At 38.3% G+C, this 23307-nt stretch overlaps 1 protein-coding gene across 1 annotated transcript in view; it reads left to right on the forward strand.

The window, feature by feature from the left end:
- The window catches only part of LRRC9 (leucine rich repeat containing 9), a 128602-nt gene that overhangs the window by 84774 nt on the left and 20521 nt on the right, over positions 1-23307 (forward strand). The window contains exons 22-27 of the mRNA XM_069596741.1: positions 131-351; positions 2155-2277; positions 10436-10566; positions 13612-13720; positions 16501-16640; positions 20336-20472. Of these exons, the coding sequence (XP_069452842.1) occupies positions 131-351; positions 2155-2277; positions 10436-10566; positions 13612-13720; positions 16501-16640; positions 20336-20472 (861 nt within the window). The remainder of the gene's footprint in view (positions 1-130; positions 352-2154; positions 2278-10435; positions 10567-13611; positions 13721-16500; positions 16641-20335; positions 20473-23307) is intronic.

Genomic DNA, 23307 nt, shown 5'->3' on the forward strand with positions numbered 1-23307 from the left:
CAATACTATAAAATCTGTCAAGTAACTTGAACCTAGAAAAAGAGAAACAGCAAAACAACCAGCAGCTTATTTTTTAAATTAACCTTTCTGTGCTATCTGAATCTTTTTTTGAATTTGCTTATTTTTCTAGGCATTTCCAAGCTGACTAAATTAACCCGCCTCAGCATAAATAATAATCTCCTCACTGGTTTGGAAAAGCATACTTTTGATAACATGCTTCATCTGCATTCCCTTTCTCTTGAGAACAACAGAATCACTTCACTGAGTGGTTTACAAAAAGCTTTTACACTAATTGAATTATACGTAAGCAATAACTATATTGCTCTCAATCAGGAGATCTACAATTTAAAGGTGACTATCTGGGGGCACTAATGCTTTTATTTTTCTAAAAGTTTTATTTATTTATACTATGAAAGTAATACATGCTCACTATATAGAATTTGGAAAATACAGAAAAATGTAAAGAAGAAAATAAAAATCAGGAAAAACAGGTTTGTTAAAATGTATCTGCATTCGATTTGTGTACACATACAAACATGTGAGTGTGTAACCATAGTTGATAGTGTCCCCAAGTTGATAGCTTCACAGAAATATATTTTAGTCCTCAAATAAAATAACCCAATTTCCATTCCTTCTAACTGTGCCTTCCCTAAGTATTTCCAAGGATCACCTAACCTGATTGGGGGATAAGATTCATTAACAATTCCTCTTCTCAGAGCAGTTCTTGATTGTCTTTCACTACTTTCTGGTTCTTTCTCATGGCTTCTACCGTCTCTGGTCAGCTTTGCCCAGCTTTGCTTTCTTTAATTCTCCCCAGTAAACCTCTTATATTGAGGCTACTGTATGACAGGTTTTACTGGAGGTTTTAATAAAATGGAAGTTTACTGCAACAAAGAATAGAGATTTACTTCAAATGTAATGTGGGACTTCATAGTTTCTAAAGTTCAAAGGTCATTTCCTACCACTGAGACTCCCAATGGCCTCTCTCCTACATTGCTAGGGCTTTATCTCCTACCAAAAACTTACATCCATTTCCTATCTTTTCTTGCTTGCAAACTTATCCTCATCATATTCCCCCAATACAACTACTTCTAGAGCTGTAGAGTCAACCTAATAAACAATAGATACATAATAAACATTTTACATTATCGACACAGAGTAAGTAGTTTTACCCCCTCATGTCAGAGCCCTTCCTTCACAACAAAGGCGCATCAAAATATCTTATCTAATAAGGAAGCACATTGAAGTCTGCTACTCCCTTACCAGGCAGAAGCACTTCAGTTTTAACCCTCATCAGAAGACTGTTTTTTTCATGGCTTCATTTCACTATTATATTTGTATATGTGCTTACATATGTGCTCAGTCATGTCCAGTTCTTTGAGACCCCATGGACTGTAGCACACCAGACTCCTCTGTCCATGGGATTTTCCAAGCAAGAATACCAGAGTGGGTTGTCATTTCCTCCTCCGGGGATCTTTCCCGCCCAGGGATCGAACTGGCATCTCCTGTGCCTCCTGTATTGGCAGGTGGATTCTTTTACCACTGAGCCACCTGGGAAGCCCATATTTGTGTACTATGTAGTAAGTAAGTAAGTGAAGTTGCTCAGTCGTATCCGACTCTTTGTGACCCCGTGGACTGTAGCCTACCAGGCTCCTCCATCCATGGGATTTTTCCAGGCAAGAGTACTGGAGTGGGTTGTCATTTCCTTCTTCAGAGGATCTTCCTGACCTAGGGATCGAACCCAGGTCTCCCTCATTGTAAGCAAGACACTTTACCATCTGAGCCACCAGGGAAGTCATATACTACATAATAGCCACATACTATTTAATAGACTGTTATTCCATAAACATAGCATGTTTTAAACTTTGCTAAGTTCTTTACAAGTCTTTATCATGGGTAATAACATTTAGCACCAGTATCCAAAAAGTGATTCTTATCATACAGTATAGACCACTGAAATACTGCACAAACTTATACTTTAATAGTATGAAAGTGTACTATAAATAATACACTCCAAAGATCTGAAATCACTATGGAATGATAGAGTAATTCAAATATTAAAATTCATGGATGATTAAACTCTTAAGGGGAAAAAACTGGTTAGAGTGAATATGTATGTATATCACATTAAATGTATGTATTTTTATTATGCAGGGTTTATGCAACCTGGTTATTCTAGACATGTATGGAAACATTATTGTGTGGAATCAAGAAAACTACCGGTTGTTTGTAATATTTCATCTTCCAGAACTGAAAGCTTTGGATGGAATCTCAATTGTAAGTTTTTTGTTGATGCATAGCATTTGGTCCAAACTGCATATTAATATATATCCATAGATCATAGTCATTTTGAATGTTGCTTTATCACTAGTATGTAAACTTACTATGCTTATTAAAATCTGGATCCCCCAAAGCACATTTTAGATGTGGGTTTTAATTTTTTCTCCTTTGACCAGTTTTTAATTGTCTAAATGAGGTGGCACAGAAGGGTGCTTACATTTATACCCACTGAATCCAATGCCTAACAAATAAAGAGCACAATTTTATGAGACAGGATAGAAAAACTGCCCAGGAGCCCTACCATCTTCTTGGGCCTAAAAACTGCTTCCTGTTACCTGGAAAAATACAGTTAAGATTTAAGAAAAACATATTTGAACCAACAAATGGTATGTCAACATTACTAGGAAGCTGTACTAGTAAAAATAACTTTTTGTACTGTGTTAAAAAATAACACAGAACATAGGATTGACTATGAAAGCAATATTTGGAAACTTGAATTCTGTAACAAGCAGGTTCATTCAAGCCTTCTGATTTCCGTGTAATAGGATACACGCACAACAAATGTGTGGAGAATAGAAAGTTCCCCGTGTAACATTGCCTAGCACCTGTCAGACAATAAGACTCTTCAAGTTTCTAGAAAATTGAGAGATAGTTTATGATTATTTGGGACTTTGAGGTACTCTGATAAGATTACTAATTCTAACCTTGCTTTTTTCAGGACCCTCCTCAGAATGAAGAATCAAAAATATTCTCCCCCAAACATGAACAGTTCTCTAGAATGTTGCATACTGGGTTTTGTTTAGGTGTTGGTTTTCACTGAGGGTTGTTTTTAAAACAGGCCTATGAAACTAGTACTGCATGTGCGCCAGGGTGTTGTTGAGAATATTATCCTTCCCATCTCTCTGTGCCCTCAGCTGAAGGCCACCTTGGAAAGTGCTTTTGGAAGTGAGAGTAGGAAAAACATTTCCCCCTGAAGAAAGTTATGCTCTCCTCACTGACAATGAGTATTATTTAACTATTTTCCTTTTCACTTTGACTACCTTAAAGCTCAGAGCCAAATTTGTGGTTCAGTAACAGAAACCCTGTAGGACTTGTGGTCTCTCTCCCTATCCCAACACTTGATCTCTTCTAACTTACATCATTCTCAATCTCCGCTATTGTTTACATTTTACTATTTGATTATGTGTTCCTCCTGGAAGGTCCACAAAATTTTTGTAGGATGAGGGAGAATATATGAATTGATAATGGGACATGAAGATTAGTCTGAATAATCTAGACTTTAATTGAGAGGTAATGGGAAGGCATTGAAGTTTTTGAGTAGGAGAATAACATAATTCAAAATTATATATTAGGAAATTTAACAGCAGTGTTTAGAGCAATAGACAAAAAAAAACAATAGGAGACTATTAGCTTAATCTAGATATGAAGTACTGAGAAACTGAAATGAACCAAGGGGAAATAGTATTATAAATGGAGAGTTGAAAGGTAGAAATACTAGGAAGAATTGACAGAACTTGGCAACCAATTACATTTGAAAGATGAGGAAAGGAAAGAATAAAAGAGGTCTACAAGGCTTGAGTCCATGCCAGTAAGAGATATCATAACAGAAATACTATAGGAAGAAAAGTAGTTTCAGGAATAAGATGATTAGTGTTGGACTCACTAAGTTTTATACGATAGTGGATCATCTGATTGGAGATGGCAAACAGGCGATTGAAAACACAGGACTAACTTCAGATATGGACATTTAATTTACATTTGTTTAGATTTGGAATTTGGAATTTAAAGAAAGTTGCCTAGTTAAAACCAAAAGCATATACCATTGACTAAGGAAAGAGAGTAGAGAAAGTAAATCTAAGTGAGCCTTTTAATAACTTCATTTAGTAAATGTAAAAAGGAAAAGAAGCCACCAAAAGTAGATGTAGCAGGAGGTAGAAAGCAACATGATTCTAGAGTGTTTGAAAGGTAAATAGACATTGGCTTTAGAAATAACATAGTCCAAAGGCTTTATTTTGTGAATGAACACAAAGAACTCCAGAGAATTTAAATGCCTTATTCCAAGTGACATGACTTTTTAATGGCAAAGCATGGACAGCTAAGTCTCACTCTGTCTCCAGGGCTCATGGATATATAATCATACCAGGATGTAAGGTAATGTTACTGGAAGTTCCAACTTTCTAATCATGGTTGATTTTCCTGGCAACCAGTCCCCATTCTCAGGGACTTTCCAAAAGCCATCTTGTTAAAATAAACTCAGGTGTGGTTGAAAGGCTTGTTAGGAATGGCAGCACGCTCCTTTCACCTGGTGGTTCTGGAGCTATTTCAGGAATCGAATACAAAAACCACAATATTATAATAAAAGATTCCCAGATGTGAGAGTTGGAACATAAAGAAGGTTGAGAACCAAAGAATTGATGCTTTTGAACTATGGTATTGTAGAAGACTCCTGAGAGTCCCTTGGACAGCAAGGGAGATCAAACCAGTCAATCCTTTAGGAAATCAATCCTGAATATTCATGGAAAGATTGATGCTGAAGCTAAAGCTTCAATGCTTTGGCCACATGATGCAAAGAACTGACTCATTGGAAAAGACCCTGATGCTGGGAAAGATTGAAGGCAGGAGAAGAAGGAAATGAGAGGATGAGATGGTTGGATGGCATCACTAAGTCAATGGACATGAGTTAGAGCAAGCTCCAGAAGATGATGAAGGACAGGGAAGCCTGGCATGCTGCAGTCCACGGGGTTGCAAAGAGCCAGACATGACTGAGTGGCTGAACAACAACATGGCTCTAATACAGGAAATTACAAGGGTTTTAGGAGCTATGTGCCAGGAACAGTAGACAAAGACCAAATGTATGTTTCTTGTTATAAATCACAATATCATAACTCATGCCCTTGTCTTTTTACAGCAAAATGATCATAAATTCAAAAGATTTTGGAATATTGCTATAATCCCATTCAGTTATTATACAGTCCATAATCATGGAAATGCCTCCCAGTGTGAGGCTACTCAGATTTACAGCTTTCCATTGGAGACTTTTGTCAGTTTCCTAAAACAGGAGTAGTCTCAGAAAACATAGCTTCACCCTTTCAAGCATCTGTTATAATTGAACTGAAACAATATCAGCTCTTGCTCTAGCCTCTTTTGAGGTAATATAAATAATACTGGATTTCCCTCATTACATTATGTATTCATTAATTGCTTTACCCACAGCTTCCCTTCCCCATCCTTTCCATTTATACCCATATTTTTCCACCTCTGGAAGGGACATTAGGTTTGGCCACTGTGCTGGTCTAGATTGCAGACAGTGATACTAGTCTACCACATACCTCCTCTCAGCCCACCTCGCTTAAAATAGGGCGAGGTGGTAATAGGTGCAAAACTAGTGGGCTGTTTTTGCTACCAGGACATACAGATACATTCATTGTTAATTCCAATTTTGCCAGATGGAGTGAAGGTAAAATTTACCCCTATCAGGCCTTTAGGAATTCTGACAAAATGTTTAAAAGCATAGTTCCTTGCTTAAAAATGATCCCTGTTTCTAGCACTTACAATTGCAGGTGTGGTTCTGTAACCAGTGCATCAGGTAGGAAAAAAAAGGTTGAGGTGATGTGAGGAAGAAGGAAAGAAAAAGTATAATGATTTTACCAGCATCATCCTGCCTTAGTAAGAAGTGCATGGTCATATCAGCATCCTTCCCCTGTCCCCCAGATCCACCAGAAAAACAGACGTCTATCCATCAGGGACGCTCTTTTAGCTCCATTCATGTTCACTGAGTGTGAGCACACTCAGAGAGACGTGTAAGCCAGGTCACAGACTGTCATGATTCTATCCCCCCCTGTTTTGGACAACCAATGCCTACTCCAATGCTCTATCAAACTATTACTCTGAAAAGGATAGTTTCCTGCCCATTGTTGCACAGTATGGGCTGTAAAGCGTGTTCCTTGGTCTGAAGAAATAACCATCAACTGTCTAAATTGGTGTCATATCTTCAGTTCCAGCTCTTTTATAGCACTGTATACATTTGCATTTACACTGGGTAAGCAAATCCCAGTCCAGGGTCAGTATCTATTCCTGTCAGGACATATTTGTAGCTCCCTAGGGCTACCAGCCTCAGTCTGACTTGCCAGCTGTGTTCAGGGCCTTCCCACAGGGAAATCTGCCACACAGCCATCTGCAGTCTCTCTCTTTTGCTGGCAGATGGAACAGTGCTTATTGGCATTTTGAACCTAAGAGGGTGCAAGAGGAATATGTCTAGATTCATCCTATCTCTGCACTGCTGTAGACCCCCAATGTCCACCTATTTTATAGACCCAGGTGGCCACCTTAAGTGAACATATGGGCCTATCTGCTTGTCAATTTCAATCACCTTCCAAAATCGACAGCAAGTTCAGATGGGCATCAATGTGCCCTACTTTATATATACCCATCAATTTCCATAGGGCTGTGCCCCATATGGACATCATTTTAACAGGTCAGGTTTTCATTGTTCCCCTGCCTGACCATATGGCCAAGCAGGAACAGTAGATGAAGGTTTCTTATTCTTATCAGAGTAAACACCAGAGAACTCACCACAGTGTTATTCCTCAGGTCCCAAGGTTCCTAGCTGGTCTGCCTTCTTCTCTGAACCTTTCAGTCTCCTATGTGTATTGTATATGTAATATCCAGAGGGTTTGGCTGTACTTAGTATGAAATAGGGAAAAATGAGTCCACTCCATTTTGACCTGGAAGCAAAGAATTAAAGACATTTCAGTTCAGTTCAGTTCAGTCGCTCAGTCTTGTCTGACTCTGCAACCCCATGAATCACAGCACGCCAGGCCTCCCTGTCCATCACCATCTCCCGGAGCTCACTAAAACTCATGTCCATCAAGTCGGTGATGCCATCCAGCCATCTCATCCTCTGTCGTCCCCTTCTCCTCCTGCTCCCAACCCCTCCCAGCATCAGAGTCTTTTCCAATGAGTCAACTCTTTGCATGAGGTGGCCAAAGTATTGGAGTTTCAGCTTCAGCATCAGTCCTTCCAGTGAACACTCAGGACTAATCTCCTTTCGAAAGGACTGGTTGGATCTCCTTGCAGTCCAAGGGACTCTCAAGAGGCTTCTCCAACACCACAGTTCAAAAGCATCAATACTTTGGCGCTCACCTTTCTTCACAGCCCAACTCTCACATCCATACATGACCACAGGAAAAACCATAGCCTTGACTAGACGGACCTTTGTTGGCAAAGTAATGTCTCTGCTTTTCAATATGCTCTCTAGGTTGGTCAAAACTTTCCTTCCAAGGAGTAAGTGTCTTTTAATTTCATGGCTGCAATCACCATCTGCAGTGAATTTGGAGCCCCCCAAAATAAAGTCTGACACCGTTTCCCCTGTTTCCCCATCTATTTCCCATGAAGTGATGGGACCAGATGCCATGATCTTAGTTTTATGAATGTTGAGCTTTAAGCCAACATTTCACTCTCCTCTTTCACTTTCATCAAGAGGCCTTTTAGCTCCTCTTCACTTTCTGCCATAAGAGCGGTGTCATCTGCATATCTGAGGTTATTGATATTTCTCCCGGCAGTCATGATTCCAGCTTGTGCTTCTTTCAGCCCAGCCTTTCTCATGATGTACTCTGCATATAAGTTAAATAAGCAGGATGACAATATATAGCCTTGACATACTCCTTTTCCCATTTGGAACCAGTCTGTTGTTCCAGGTCCAGTTCTAACTGTTGCTTCCTGACCTCCACATAGGTTTCTCAAGAGGCAGGTCAGCTGGTCTGGTATTCCCATCTCTTTCAGAATTTTCCACAGTTTATTGTGATCCACACAGTCAAAGGCTTTGGCATAGTCAATAAAGCAGAAATAGATGTTTTTCTGGAACTCTCTTGCTTTTTTGATGATCCAGTGGATGTTGGTAATTTGATCTCTGGTTCCTCTTCCTTTTCAAAAACCAGCTTGAACATCTGTAAGTTCATGGTTCACGTATTGCTGAAGCCTGGCTTGGAGAATTTTGAGCATTACTTTACTAGTGTATGAGATGAGTGCAATTGTGTGGTAGTCTGAGCATTCTTTGCATTGCCTTTCTTTGGGATTGGAATGAACACTTACATTTTCTAGTCCTGTGGCCACTGCTGAGTTTTCCAAATTTGCTGGCATATTGAGTGCAGCACTTTCACAGCATCATCTTTCAGGATTTGACATAGCTCAACTGGAATTCCATCACCTCCACTAGCTTTGTTCATAGTGATGCTTTCTAAGGCCCACTTGACTTCACATTCCAGGATGTCCAGCTCTAGGTGAGTGATCATACCATCGTGATTATTCGGGTCGTGAAGATCTTTTTTGTACAGTTCTTCTGTGTATTCTTGCCACCTCTTCTTAATATCTTCTGCTTCTGTTAGGTCCATACCATTTCTGTCCTTTATCGAGCCCATCTTTGCATGAAACTTTCCCTTGGTATCTCTAATTTTCTTGAAGAGATCTCTGGTCTTTCCTATTCTGTTGTTTTCCTCTATTTCTTTGCATTGATCGCTAAAGAAGGTTTTCTTATCTCTTCTGGCTATTCTTTGGAACTCTGCATTCAAATGCTTATATCTTTCCTTTCTCCTTTGCTTTTTGCTTCTCTTCACAGCTACTTGTAAGGCCTCCTCAGACAGCCATTTTGCTTTTTTGTATCTCTTTTCTATGGGGATGGTCCTGATCTCCTGTACAATGTCACGAACCTCTGTCCATAGTTCATCAGGCACTCTATCTATCAGATCTAGGCCCTTAAATCTATTTCTATTTCTCACTTCCACTGTACAATCATAAGGGATTTGAATTAGGTCATACCTGAATGGTTTAGTGGTTTTCCCCACTTTCTTCAATTTAAATCTGAATTTGGCAATAAGGAGTTCATGACCTGAGCCACAGTCAGGTCCCGGTCTTGTTTTTGTTGACTCTATAGAGCTTCTCCATCTTTGGCTGCAAAGAATATAATCAGTTTGATTTCGGTGTTGACCATCTGGTGATGTCCATGTGTAGAATCTTCTTTTGTGTTGTTGGAAGAGTGTTTGCTATGACCAGGGCATTTTCTTGGCAAAACTCTATTAGCCTTTGCCCTGCTTCATTCTGTACTCCAGGGCCAAGTTGCCTGTTACTTCAGGTGTTTCTTGACTTCCTACTTTTGCATTCCAGTCTCCTATAATGAAAAGGACATCTCTTTTGGGTGTTAATTCTAAAAGGTCTTGTAGGTCTTCATAGAACCGTTCAACTTCAGCTTCTTCAGCATTACTGGTTGGGGCATAGACTTGGATTACTGTGATATTGAATGGTTTGCTTTGGAAACGAACAGAGATCATTCTGTCGTTCTTGAGATTTCATCCAAGTACTGCCTTTTGGACTCTTTTGTTGACCATGATGCTACTCCATTTCTTCTAAGGGATTCCTGCCCACAGTAGTAGATATAATGGTCATCTGAGTTAAATGCAGTAGTAGATATAATGGTCATCTGAGTTAAATTCACCCATTCCAGTCCATTTTGGTTCGCTGATTCCTAGAATGTCTACGTTCACTCTTACCATCTCCTGTTTGACCACTTCCAATTTGCCTTGATTCATGGACCTGACATTCCAGGTTCCTATGCAATATTGCTCTTTACAGCATCAGACTTTGCTTCTATCACCAGTCACATCCACAACTGGGTACTGTTTTTGCTTTGGCTCCATCCCTTTATTCTTTCTGGAGTTATTTCTCCACTGATCTCCAGTAGCATATTGGGCACCTACTGACCTGGGGAGTTCCTCTTTCAGTATCCTATCATTTTGCCTTTTCATACTGTTCACGGGGTTCTCAAGGCAAGAATACTGAAGTGGTTTGCCATTCCCTTCTCCAGTGGACCACATTCTGTCAGACCATTCCAACATGTCCACCTGTCTTGGGTTGCCCCACGGGTGTGGCTTAGTTTCGCTGAGTGAGACAGGGCTCCAGTTAGAAAGCCAGTGCGTGCTCTGTACACCTGGAGGACAGCATGGCAACCCTCTCCAGCATCCTTGCCTGGAGCACTGCATGGGCAGAGGAGCCTGACGGGCTGCAGTCCTGGGGGGTCACAAAGAGTTGGACACAACTGAGTGACTAAGCACAGCACAATCATCCATAAGAGAGGACATCACTTTCTAAATATCCTCATATACAGGAACCACCAGAGACTGAGTGTGCAAAAGATTTGTTTGGTGGCAGACTTACTTCTGACATGATTGCTGAACGACAAGGACACCCAAACTTCACCCAAATGCAAGAACTAAATTGGACTTCATCATCCATCAGGTACAATCATTTTATTATATGCTATTTGATATGTGAGGGCTTCCCTGGCAGCTCAGTCGTAAAGAATCCATTAGCCAAGCAGGAGATGTAGGTTCAATCCATGAGTCGGGGATATCCCCTGGAGTAGGAAATGGCAACCCACTCCAGTATTCTTGCCTGGGAAGTCCCATGCACAGAGGAGCCTGGCAGTCACAAGGACAATGAGGTTGCAAGTTTTAGACATGACTAAACAATAGCAATTTGGTATTATAATTAAATGTGTAGTCATTATTATTTTTGTAAGGTTTATAATTTATACATCTTATCCAAATATAGCCAGTAATTCAGAAAATCAACTACCCTACTTCACAATCTCATATTAACTTTACCGTCTTTGAAGTGCATTAGTAAATTTTATTATCACACATTATGATTAAAAATGTCATTGAGCTCTTTCTAAGACTTTATATTTCTATTTTATAACCAAGTTTTTTAAATGGGAACATACTATCTTTGCTCCTCACATTGTATCACTCTAATCCAGCATTATCTGGCTTTCACTGTTAGCATTCCTCTGATGCTGTTCTCATGAATGTTATCATTGTTAGATAATGATAATGGTTAATAAATCCTTCTCTCTTCTTTTTTCTATTCTGTACTCTTCATAGGCAGATATCTTTAGCTGTAGTTTTATGATCAACCCCTAATTTAGCCTTACCTGGGCTCCTCATTTGAATATTTGCTCCCTAGATAGCATCTAGGAAACGACATTCTCCTGTTGTTGCCCAAGCCAAAAATCCAGGGTCCACGTCTCTCTCCTTTGTCCTCCATTTTTAATTAATCACTACATTCTCCAGAGTCTGTGTCTTAAGCATGTGTCATACATAGTTCCCTCTACCTTCTTTTCATAGTCATTGCCATTGTCCTAGACTGGAGAATTACCTATTTTAGAAACGATTGCTTTTTGTCTCATATAACCTTACCTGCAAGTCCATCTATTATCCATACTGCCTACTACAATGTAAGTTTTATTAGATCACTTGCCTTCTCAACATCTTTCAGTGGCTTTCCACTGTAGAGAGAATAAAATTTTAAATCTCTTTATATGACATGGGAGGCCCTTTCATTACTAGTCCATTTTTATCTCTTGTAATCATTACCTTTACTGCACCATAACTCTTTATACTCCAGAAATTCTAAAATATTCTGTTCCTTAATCTCAGTCACAAAATGCTGTTTCATGTTTCTGCCTTTGCTTGTAGCTGTTTCACTGCCAGGAACTCTTTCTTGTCTGACAGATGCCCCAAATTCTCCAAGTCTCATTTTAAGATCTTTCTCCCCAGTGAAGTCATTTCTGACTTCCCCAAATAGGTTTTTCTTTCCCTAAAATGCAGTTATGCCTAATCGTATTATGGCAGTTTTCCTTTTTTTATTATAGTTTTTCTGTATCCCATTTCTTGAGTGCATGGACAGTGCATGGACAGTGTCTTTCATATTTGTAGACTTTCTAAATACATTGTCTGCACTTAGAAAATAACTAATGAAAACATGTTGAAAGAATAAGCAACTTACTAATGGATAAAGTATGTTATAATTATAACTTAAGAGTTGAGGATTTAAAGATGTGGTTAGGGTTTGGTGCAGCAAAGGAAACCATCAACAAAATGAAAAGACAACCTACTGAATGCATAAAATTATTTGTAAATTATATGACCAACAAGGAGTTAATATCCAGAATATATAAACAGTTCATACAATTCTATGTAAAAAAAAAAAACCCTGATTAAACATGGGCAGAAGATCTGAGTTGACATTTTTACAGAACTAACATATGACCCAGCAATTCTATTCCCAGGCATTCATCTGGGAAAAAAAAATGAAAAATACTAATTAAAAAAATACATGTGCCCCTATGTTCATAGCAGCATTATTTACAATTGCCAAGATATGCAAGCAGCCTAAAAGGCCGTAAATAGATTATACATAAGATGTAGTATATATTTGTACAATGGAATAGTACTCAGCCACAAAAGATAACAGAATTGTGCCATTTGCAGCAACACAGGTGGAGGGTATCATGCTAAGTGAAATAAGTCAGACAGAGAAAGACAAATACTGTATGATATCACTTGTACGTGATCTAAAAAATAACACTAGTGAATAAAACAACAACAACAAAAAAGACTCGCAGATACAGAGAATAAACCTGTGGTTATTGGGGAAAGGGAAGGGGGGAACAAGATACGGTAGGAGACTAAGCTACATATAGTCTGTATAAAATAAGCTACAAGAATATATTATACAGCAAAGGGAATATAGCCAATATTTTATAATAACTGTGAATGGAGTATAATCTTTAAAAATTGTGAATCACTATATTGTACATCTGAAATTTATATAAATTTGTACATCAACTATACCTCAATTTAAAAAAGAAATAAATGAAATAAATTGGTATGTCTTAAAAAGAAGGGATCAGAGCAAGGTGATTTAGCTTTATGCTCTTCACAGCTCAAATGAACATAAAACAGTTTTAAAGCTATCAACTAGGAATCAAGCATTCTGACAAATTACCCAACCATCCTTATAAGGTGGAATGCCATAAAAGTTTTCAGGAGATTACACAGGAAACTGTTTTCAAAGACCTTACCTTTCTCCTTTTCTTTCCCATCCCAAACCTCTTCCTGGCATTTCAGAAATAACCTCTTTCATATATATCCTCTACAGTTTACAACTGAAAATCTTTTGGATTACCGTATCAACTTCACTATGCTTTCATGAGCACATATGTGAATTTATAAAGAAATTGGATGTTTCTTTTATGATAGTGCTGTTTATGTGGTAATAGACATATTTCTCAAGTCAATGAAATTCTATGTCGTTTTTCTTACACAAAGAATGTATTTATCTGATCATTTGATCCATACATTTTATATTATGGCAATTATTTTTCATAGAATTTGTCAGATAAATTTTTCAAAATGGCTCTGGTGTTACATGTGAGAGATTTCACCAATATAATATGCCCATTAAAGTTATAACTGTATTTACTCTGTCTCAATTCAGAACTGTGGATTTGATTCCAGTTGACCAATTTAGAAATGTGTGTAATGTGAATCTACAGAACAATAATCTTACCTCATTCAGTGGATTAATCTATCTGCCTAATGTGAAGGTGAGTCACTCACAAATTTTCTTTTTTTCTTTTAAAATTTTCAGTGCAGGTTGTAATCTTCTTTACTTTGGACTAAAATGTATATTTTATTACATTTAAATATGATTAAATTTATGATTATACAGCAGAAGTGAGAAATAGATTTAAGGCGCTAGATCTGATAGATAGAGTGCCTGATGAACTATGGAATGAGGTTCCTGACATTGTACAGGAGACAGGGATCAAGACCATCCCCATGGAAAAGAAATGCAAAAAAGCAAAATGGCTGTCTGGGGAGGCCTTACAAATAGCTGTGAAAAGAAGAGAAGTGAAAAGCAAAGGAGAAAAGGAAAGATATAGGCATCCAAATGCAGAGTTCCAAAGAATAGCAAGAAGAGATAAAGAAAGCCTTCCTCAGCAATCAATGCAAAGAAATAGAGGAAAACAACAGAATGGGAAAGACTAGAGATCTCTTCAAGAAAATTAAGAGATACCAAGGGAAAGTTTCATGCAAAGATGGGCTCGATAAAGGACAGAAATGGTATGGACCTAACAGAAGCAGAAGATATCAAGAAGAGGTGGCAAGAATACACAGAAGAACTGTACAAAAAAGATCTTCACAACCAAGATAATCACGATGGTATAATCACTCATCAAGAGCCAGACATCCTGGAATGTGAAGTCAAGTGGGCCTTAGAAAGCATCACTACGAACAAAGCTAGTGGAGGTGATGGAATTCCAGTTGAGCTATGTCAAATCCTGAAAGATGATGCTGTGAAAGTGCTGCACTCAATATGCTAGCAAATTTGGAAAACTCAGCAGTGGCCACAGGACTGGAAAAGGTCAGTTTTCATTCCAATCCCAAAGAAAGGCAATGCCAAAGAATGCTCAGACTACCACACAATTGCACTCATCTCACACACTAGTAAAGTAATGCTCAAAATTCTCCAAGCCAGGCTTCAGCAATATGTGAACCATGAACTTCCAGATGTTCAAGCCAGTTTTAGAAAAGGCAGAGGAATGAGAGATTAAATTGCCAACACCTGCTGGATCATCTAAAAAGCAAGAGAGTTCCAGAAAAATATCTATTTCTGCTTTATTGACTATGCCAAAGCCTTTGACTGTGTGGATCACAATAAACTGTGGAAAATTCTGAAAGAGATGGGAATACCAGACCACCCGACCTGCCTCTTGAGAAACCTATGTGGAGGTCAGGAAGCAACAGTTAGAACTGGACCTGGAACAACAGACTGGTTCCAAATGGGAAAAGGAGTATGTCAAGGCTGTATATTGTCATCCTGCTTATTTAACTTATATGCAGAGTACATCATGAGAAATGCTGGCCGGAAGAAACACAAGCTGGAATCAAGATTGCTGGGTGAAATATCAATAACCTCAGATAGGCAGATAACACCATTCTTATGGCAGAAAGTGAAGAGGAGCTAAAAAGCCTCTTGATGAAAGTGAGAGGAGAGTGAGAAAGTTGGCTTAAAGCTCAATATTCAGAAAACGAAGATCATGGCATCTGGTCCCATCACTTCATGGGAAATAGATGGGGAAACAGTGGAAACATTGTCAGACCATTTTTGGGGGCTCCAAAATCACTGCAGGTGGTGATTGCAGCCATGAAATTAAAAAGACGCTTACTCCTTGGAAGGAAAGTTATGACAAACCTAGATAGCATATTCAAAAGCAGAGACATTACTTTGCCAACAAAGGTCTGTCTAGTCAAGGCTATGGTTTTTCCAGTGATCATGTATGGATGTGAGAGTTGGACTCTGAAGAAAGCTGAGCACCGAAGAACTGATGCTTTTGAACTGTGGTGTTGGAGAAGACTCCTGAGGGTCCCTTGGACTGCAAGGAGATCCAACCAGTCCTTACTAATGGAAATCGGTCCTGGGTGTTCTTTGGAAGGAATGATGCTAAAGCTGAAACTCCAATATTTTGGCCACCTCATGCGAAGAGTTGAGTTTGGAAAAGACTCTGATGCTAGGAGGGGTTGGGGCCAGGAGGAGAAGGGTACGACAGAGGATGAGATGGTTGGATGGCATCACCGACTCAATGGATGTGAGTTTGAGTGCAGTCTGGGAGCTGGTGATGGACAGGGAGGCCTGGCCTGCTGCAATTCATGGCGTCTCTAAGAGTCTGACACAACAGAGCGACTGAACTGAACTGAAAATGTTATTTATGTCATTAAAGAAAAGAAATTATTTTTCCTAAAGCATTTTTTCAGCAAGAAAAAAAGTATTACTTCCCAAAGTGATTTCAAATAACCTCAATTTTATGTGAGTATCTTATAAGCAGTGAATCTTCCTCTCTAATAGGAGATGGGATGGAAAGCTGCCTCTGTCATGTGTGAAGTTGGAGGGCACTGTGGTTCTCAAAGCAGCCTCATTGCCTCCTGTCTTATAGATTTGAGACATTTCCTGAGGCCTCTTAAACTTAGGCAAATAACAATCTGTCCAACTAAAGAGTTATTTCATCTAAATAAAGCTTGGAGAAGTCAGGAGTACAGATTGAGAAAGTTGAGCAGCTTTCTAGGGTCTCCATTACTTTGTCAGAAATGGTGTCATTTCTCAGCATGTCAGATAATAAAAACACTTTCAAAGTCAAATGCAGACAATTTGGGACATAAAAATTTGTCATTGTTAACACTAATATATTAAGTATGTTGTATAGTCCAAGTTTTATCCATAGCATCTTAATAGTTTTTAGGATGATGATGATAACCTCAAACCAAAGATATATATACAGCACCATTCATATTTTAATAGGTGAGTAATCATGGATTCTTTCTGTAGGTGTTATGCCTAAACTATAACCATATTGAATCAATCATACCCCGACTAAAACCTCAGACTCACTTGACCAGTAGACAACTGCTCTACCAGAAAGTGCCTTCAAGTGGCTATGGGCAGCAAGGAACTTCAAAAATAAACAGGTATTATTCTTTTTTTACAACTATAAATAATTTTGGTGGGAATTTTAAAAGCACTTAGTCATACCAATGCCAGTAGTAACATACATTTAGCTTATTTAATACTTAATAGCTGCCTAGCAAAAAATAAACTTTGTAAATAAAAAGATACCAAATTACTCCTTTGTTATTGTTTTTCCCTGCTGCTTCCATTTCATACTCATATTGTAAAAAAATGGAAGAAGTAAAAGAAAAATCCTTGTATGTTTAAGAACTGTGGGTTGTTGTTGTTGTTTTTGTTTTTTTCTTTTGAGATACAATTCACATACCATAACACTTACCCTTTGTGTACAATTCAACATTAGTGATGAGGAAATTCAAATAAAAACCACAATATGATACTTCTTTAACTCCATTAGAATGGCTGTAATAAAAAATGTAGACATCTAAGTGTGAAATTCCTGAGTCAACTTCTTAAGAAACTGCCACACTCTTTTCCAAAGTGGTTGTACCAAATTCCATTACCAAAAAAAGTTTTGAGGGTTCTAATTTCCCTGTATCCTCACCAACATTTGTCTACATTTATTATTACAGCCATCCTAATGGAGTTAAAGAAGTATCTTACTGTGGTTTTAATTTGCATTTCCCTTATGACTAATGTTGAGCAGCTTTTAATATGCTTATTAGCCATTATTTTATCTTATTTGGTGACTGCCTGTTTAAATATATTGCTTATTTTTCAGTTATGCTGCTTGGGTTTTTATTATTAAATTCATCAAATATTCTGGACAACACCTTTATCAAATAAATGATTTACAAGTATTTTTCTCTAAACGTGTGGCTTGTCTTTATGTTTTCTTGAATGATATCTTTTAAAAGAATTTTAATTTTGATAAAGTCCAATATATCAACTTTTTCTCTTACAGATTAGGATGTTGTTGTACCTAAGAACTCTTTGCCTAACCTAAGGTTACAAAGATTTTCTTATGATTTCTTCAAGAAATTTTTTTTCTCTTACATTTAGGACTCTAAATCCATTTTGAGTTTATTTTGAGTTTATTTCTGACTCTTAATTCTATTCCATTGATCTGTGAGTCTGTCCTTTTGCAAGTTCCAGACTGGTTTGATTTTTTTTTTTTTTTTGGTTTGATTATTGCAGCTTTATAAGTTTTGAAATCAGGAAATGTAAGTCCTCCAACCTTATTCTTTTCAAAGATCATTTTAGATATTCTGGGTTGTTTGCATTTCCTCATAAATGCTATGATGAGATGGTTATTTTTTGGAGAGAAAGAAAAGGGAGAAAACCTGCTAGACTATGATAGAGATTGAATTGATTCTATTAATCAATTTTGGGAGAACTACTGCTGGAATCAAGATTGCCGGGAGAAATATCAATCACCTCAGATATGCAGATGACACTACCCTTATGGCAGAAAGTGAAGAGGAACTAAAAAGCCTCTTGATGAAAGTGAAAGAGGAGAGTGAAAAGTTGGCTTAAAGCTCAACATTCAGAAAACGAACATGGCATCTGGTCCCATCACTTCATGGGAAATAGATGGGGAAACAGTGAAAACAGTGTCAGACTTTATTTGTGGGGGCTCCAGAATCACTGCAGATGGTGATTGCAGCCATGAAATTAAAAAAACGCTTACTCCTTGGAAGGAAAGTTATGACCAATCTAGATAGCATATTCAAAAGCAGAGACATTACTTTGCCAACAAAGGTCCGTCTAGTCAAGGCTATGGTTTTTCCTGTGGTCATGTATGGATGTGAGAGTTGGACTGTGAAGAAGGCTGAGCGCCAAAGAATTGATGCTTTTGAACTGTGGTGTTGGAGAAGACTCTTGAGAGTCCCTTGGACTGCAAGGAGATCCAACCAGTCCATTCTAAAGGAGATCAGCTCTGGGATTTCTTTGGAAGGAATGATGCTAAAGCTGAAACTCCAGTACTTTGGCCACCTCATGTGAAGAGTTGACTCACTGGAAAAGACTCTGATGCTGGGAGGGATTGGGGACAGAAGGAGAAGGGGACGACCAAGGACAAAATGGCTAGATGGCATCACTGACTCGATGGACATGAGTTTGGGTGCACTCTGGGAGTTGGTGATGGACAGGGAGGCCTGACGTGCTGCGATTCATGGGGTCACAAAGAGTCAGACAGGACTGAGCTACTGAACTGAAGTAGAAGTAATAGTCTTCTCCTGTGTGAACATGAGATTTTTCGCTATTCATTTATATCTTTAATTTATCTCAGCAATGTTTTGTAGTCTTCTGTGTATACATTTTGCATTCCTTTTGTTAATTTTTTCTGAAGTATTTTATCATTTTACATAATATTGTGAACAAAGTCTTAATTTCATTCTCAGTTATTACAGATGTATAGATATTCAATTGATTTTTGTATATTAATCTTTTACCCTGTATCTTCATGAATTAATTTATTGGTGCAATGATAGTTTTGTTTTGTTTTTGGTGTATTCCTTCAGATTTTCTAAATACATGATCATGTCATCTGAGAATAAAGACAGTTTTACCAATTCCTTTCCAGTCTAGATTTGTTGCTGTTCAGTTGCTCAGTCATGTCAGACTCTTTGCAGCCCCATAGACTGCAGCACACCAGGCTTCCTTGTCCTTCATCATCTACCAGAGCTTGCTTAAACTCATATCCATTGAGTCAGTGATGCCATCCAACCATCTCATCCTCTGTTATCCCCTTCTCCTCCTGCCTTCAATCCTTCCCAGCATCAGGGTCTTTTCTAATGAGTCGGCTCTTCACATTAGGTGGCCAAAGTATTGGAGGTTCAGCTTCAGCATCAGCCCTTCCAATGAATATTCAGGAGTGATTTCCTTTAGGATTGACAGGTTGATCTCCTTGCTTTCCAAGGGACTCTCAAGAGTCTTTCCTAACACTACAGTTCAAAAAGCATCAATTCTTCAGCACTTGTCCTTCTTTCTGGTCCAACTCTTACATCTGTACATGAGTACTGGAAAAACCATAGCTTTGACTAGATGGACCTTTGTTGACAGAGTAATGTCTGTACTTTTTAATACACTGTCAAGGTTTGTCATAGCTTTTCTTCCAAGGAGCAAGTGTCTTTTAATTTCATGGCTGCAGTCACCATCTCTAGTGATTTTGGAGCCCAAGAAAATAAAGTCTGTCACTATTTTTTTCTTTTTCTTGCCTGATTGTACCAGCTGTTGCTTTTAATTCTGAGTAACTCTGTATTTCTTTGTTTTTATCATATAAAACTGATTTTAAAGAAGAAAAAGTGATTATTATATGAATTATAAAGGCAGAATGTTATAGCTTAATTTGCTCTATTAGTAAATTCATTCTTTTTTTTTCAGTTTATAGTAAGTACATAATAAACTCGGAGAAGGCAATGGCAACCCACTCCACTACTCTTGCCTGGAAAATCCCATGGATGGAGGAGCCTGGTAGGCTACAGTCCATGGGGTTGCAAAGAGTCGGACACAACTGAGCAACTTCACTTCCACTTTTCACTTTCATGCACTGGAGAAAGAAATGGCAACCCACTCCAGTATTCTTGCCTGGAGAATCCCAGGGACGGGAGCCTGGTTGGCTGCCATCTATGGGGTCACACAGAGTTGGACACAACTGAAGCGACTTAGCAGCAGCATAGTAAACTGCCTTTTTATGTTTATACAAACAGCTAATTTGAAATTAAGTTTATGGGCCAAACTGACATTTGTGTTTCAGAGATACAATGAGCAGTGAAAATTTGCCTCCAATAATGAACAGTTTAGAAGTTCTTCATTTGGGCTACAATGGAATTTGTAATTTGATTCAGCTACAACTTAACAGACTAAGAAACTTAAAATTCCTTTTTCTTCAGGGTGAGTAGCAACACTGTTAATGTGTAAGTCTTTATAATTAAAAACTGACTTAATTATCATCCTATTTGAAAGCAGATATAAGCATCAATATTAGAACAGATTCATTGACAAAAATATTTGAGTATTCACAAATGGGCTTATCTTGAGTTATTTATATAAATAATGTAAATGCAATGTTCTAGGGCTATAGAAGATTGCATTCTAGCTCACCAAAGCACATGCATTTTTTATTCAGTATGAATGACATAAATAAGGGCTGGGACTACAATGGTGTCATGGTGTCAGTGGAAAGGGTGAATAAAGGGGGAGTCCAAAAGGTTGTTTAAAAGACGTAAATATTAGGACTTAGTGACTAAATATACAAGGAGAGAAAAATAGTTCAGGATGTTTTCATGCTTTCATTAAGACATTGGCAAACAAATTTCTAAAGCTAGGGAGAGGATAGTGTTGTGACCACTCTGAGACATAAAAATGGAAACTTTTTCAAGTAGTGGTACTGGACCACAGATCAGAACTGGAGATGTATAGTTTAGAATTATCCCAGTAGAGGTGATAGGTCAAGTCATAGTGTATATGCTTATTTAAAAATAATGATAAGAGAGAAAGAATGAAAAGCCAAAAAGACATGTAGAGACACAACTCTCCCCACTACCTCTCAATAATTCCCTCCCACACCCCATTCCCAGCATTAATAAAGCTGGGAAAAGAAGAACCAGCAGAGGAGTCATTCAAGAAATTTTGAAAGAAAACCAAGACATACAAACTCTCGATGTCAGGAAAAAAAGGGTGATTGACCAGAGTCAAATGATGAAAAGAATGAGACCTGTGAAAAGAATATTGGATGTAGACAATTGGATTCAACAAAAAGGAAACCCCTGGTAACCTTCAGAGTATCAGATTTGGAAGTGTGGAAAATTATTGGATAGGCAGGAAAAACAATAGAGGTTAGAGGCTGCATGTTCCAGGAACTTGTCCTTGAAAAATAGGTAAGGGATGGTACCTAGTGAAATTATGATCATATTTGAAGGTTTGTAAAGAGGTCAGTTAGGTTAAAGATACAGAACAGGAGGAGACAGAAAATTTTAAGGTCAGTTTAAAGGGAAAAGAGGGCAAAAGCTGTAGAAAGTACAGAAATGTGGGCAGTAATAAGATAAGGTAATGCCAGGATATATCAGAGTTAATGAACCTACATTTCATCTGCTGGATTAAATTTGCTAAAATGGTAGAAAAGTCTTTAGGGAAAGAGCAGGGTGGGGCTGTAGGGAAGCAAGTTAGATTCTTAAGGATTAAGAGACAAATTTATCTAAAATGTAACTATCTAGTTAAATAAGTGGGAATTTTCAAAGAGTGGCAAATTCTGTTAGTCATAGAAATTTAAGTTCCCTGAAATCACATTTCAGTTCAGTTCAGTCACTCAGTCGTGTCCGACTCTGCGACCCCATGAATCACAGCACACCAGGCCTCCCTGTCCATCACCATCTCTTGGAGTTCACTCAGACTCACGTCCATCGAGTCAGTGATGCCATCCAGCCATCTCATCCTCTGTCGTCCCCTTCTCCTCCTGCCCCCAATCCCTCCCAGCATCAGAGTCTTTTCCAATGAGTCAACTCTTCGCATGAGGTGGCCAAAGTACTGGAGTTTCAGCTTCAGCATCATTCCTTCCAAAGAAATCCCAGAGCTGATCTCCTTTAGAATGGACTGGTTGGATCTCCTTGCAGTCCAAGGGACTCTCAAGAGTCTTCTCCAACACCACAGTTCAAAAGCATCAATTCTTCGGCACTCAGCCTTCTTCACAGTCCAACTCTCACATCCATACATGACCACAGGAAAAACCATAGCCTTGACTAGATGGACCTTAGTGGGCAAAGTAACGTCTCTGCTTTTGAATATGCTATCTAGATTGGTCATAACTTTTCTTCCAAGGAGTAAGCATCTTTTAATTTCATGGCTGCAGTCACCATCTGCAGTGATTTTGGAGCCCCCAAAAATAAAGTCTGACACTGTTTCCACTGTTTCCCCATCGATTTCCCATGAAATGATGGGACCAGATGCCATGATCTTCGTTTTCTGAATGTTGAGCTTTAAGCCAACTTTTTCACTGTCCTCTTTCACTTTCATCAAGAGGCTTTTTAGTTCCTCTTCACTTTCTGCCATAAGGGTAGTGTCATCTGCATATCTGAGGTTATTGATATTTCTCCTGGAAATCTTGATTCCAGCTTGTGTTTCTTCCAGTCCAGCGTTTCTCATGATGTACTCTGTATATAAGTTAAATAAGCAGGGTGACAATATACAGCCTTGATGTACTCCTTTTCCTATTTGGAACCAGTCTGTTGTTCCATGTCCAGTTCTAACTGTTGCTTCCTGGCCTGCATACAGATTTCTCAAGAGGCAGGTCAGGTGGTCTAGTATTCCCATCTCTTTCAGAATTTTCCACAGTTTATTGTGATCCACACAGTCAAAGGCTTTGGCATAGTCAATAAAGCAGAAATAGATGTTTTTCTGGAACTCTCTTGCTTTTTCCATGATCCAGCAGATGTTGGCAATTTGATCTCATTTAGCATTGTTGTTTTAGAGTTCTCTTTCTTAAATATGTTTAATGAGCACTCTGAAGTGAATAATGGCCAAAAACATGCTACCATAGATATTATTCAACACTTAAGCTATCTCATGTCATTTTTATACCACTGGATATAAAATATTAAAAGTGACAGTTCAAATACATAATATTTTGAAAGTGATACACAACTGAATCATTTTTCTTAATCTGACTTAATAGACTTCTTTTCATTTATAAGTAAGGCACTGGTAATGTTTCAATTTAATTGTATGATTTAA

Source organism: Ovis canadensis, chromosome 7, assembly GCF_042477335.2.
Source record: "Ovis canadensis isolate MfBH-ARS-UI-01 breed Bighorn chromosome 7, ARS-UI_OviCan_v2, whole genome shotgun sequence".
Lineage (NCBI taxonomy): Eukaryota > Metazoa > Chordata > Mammalia > Artiodactyla > Bovidae > Ovis > Ovis canadensis.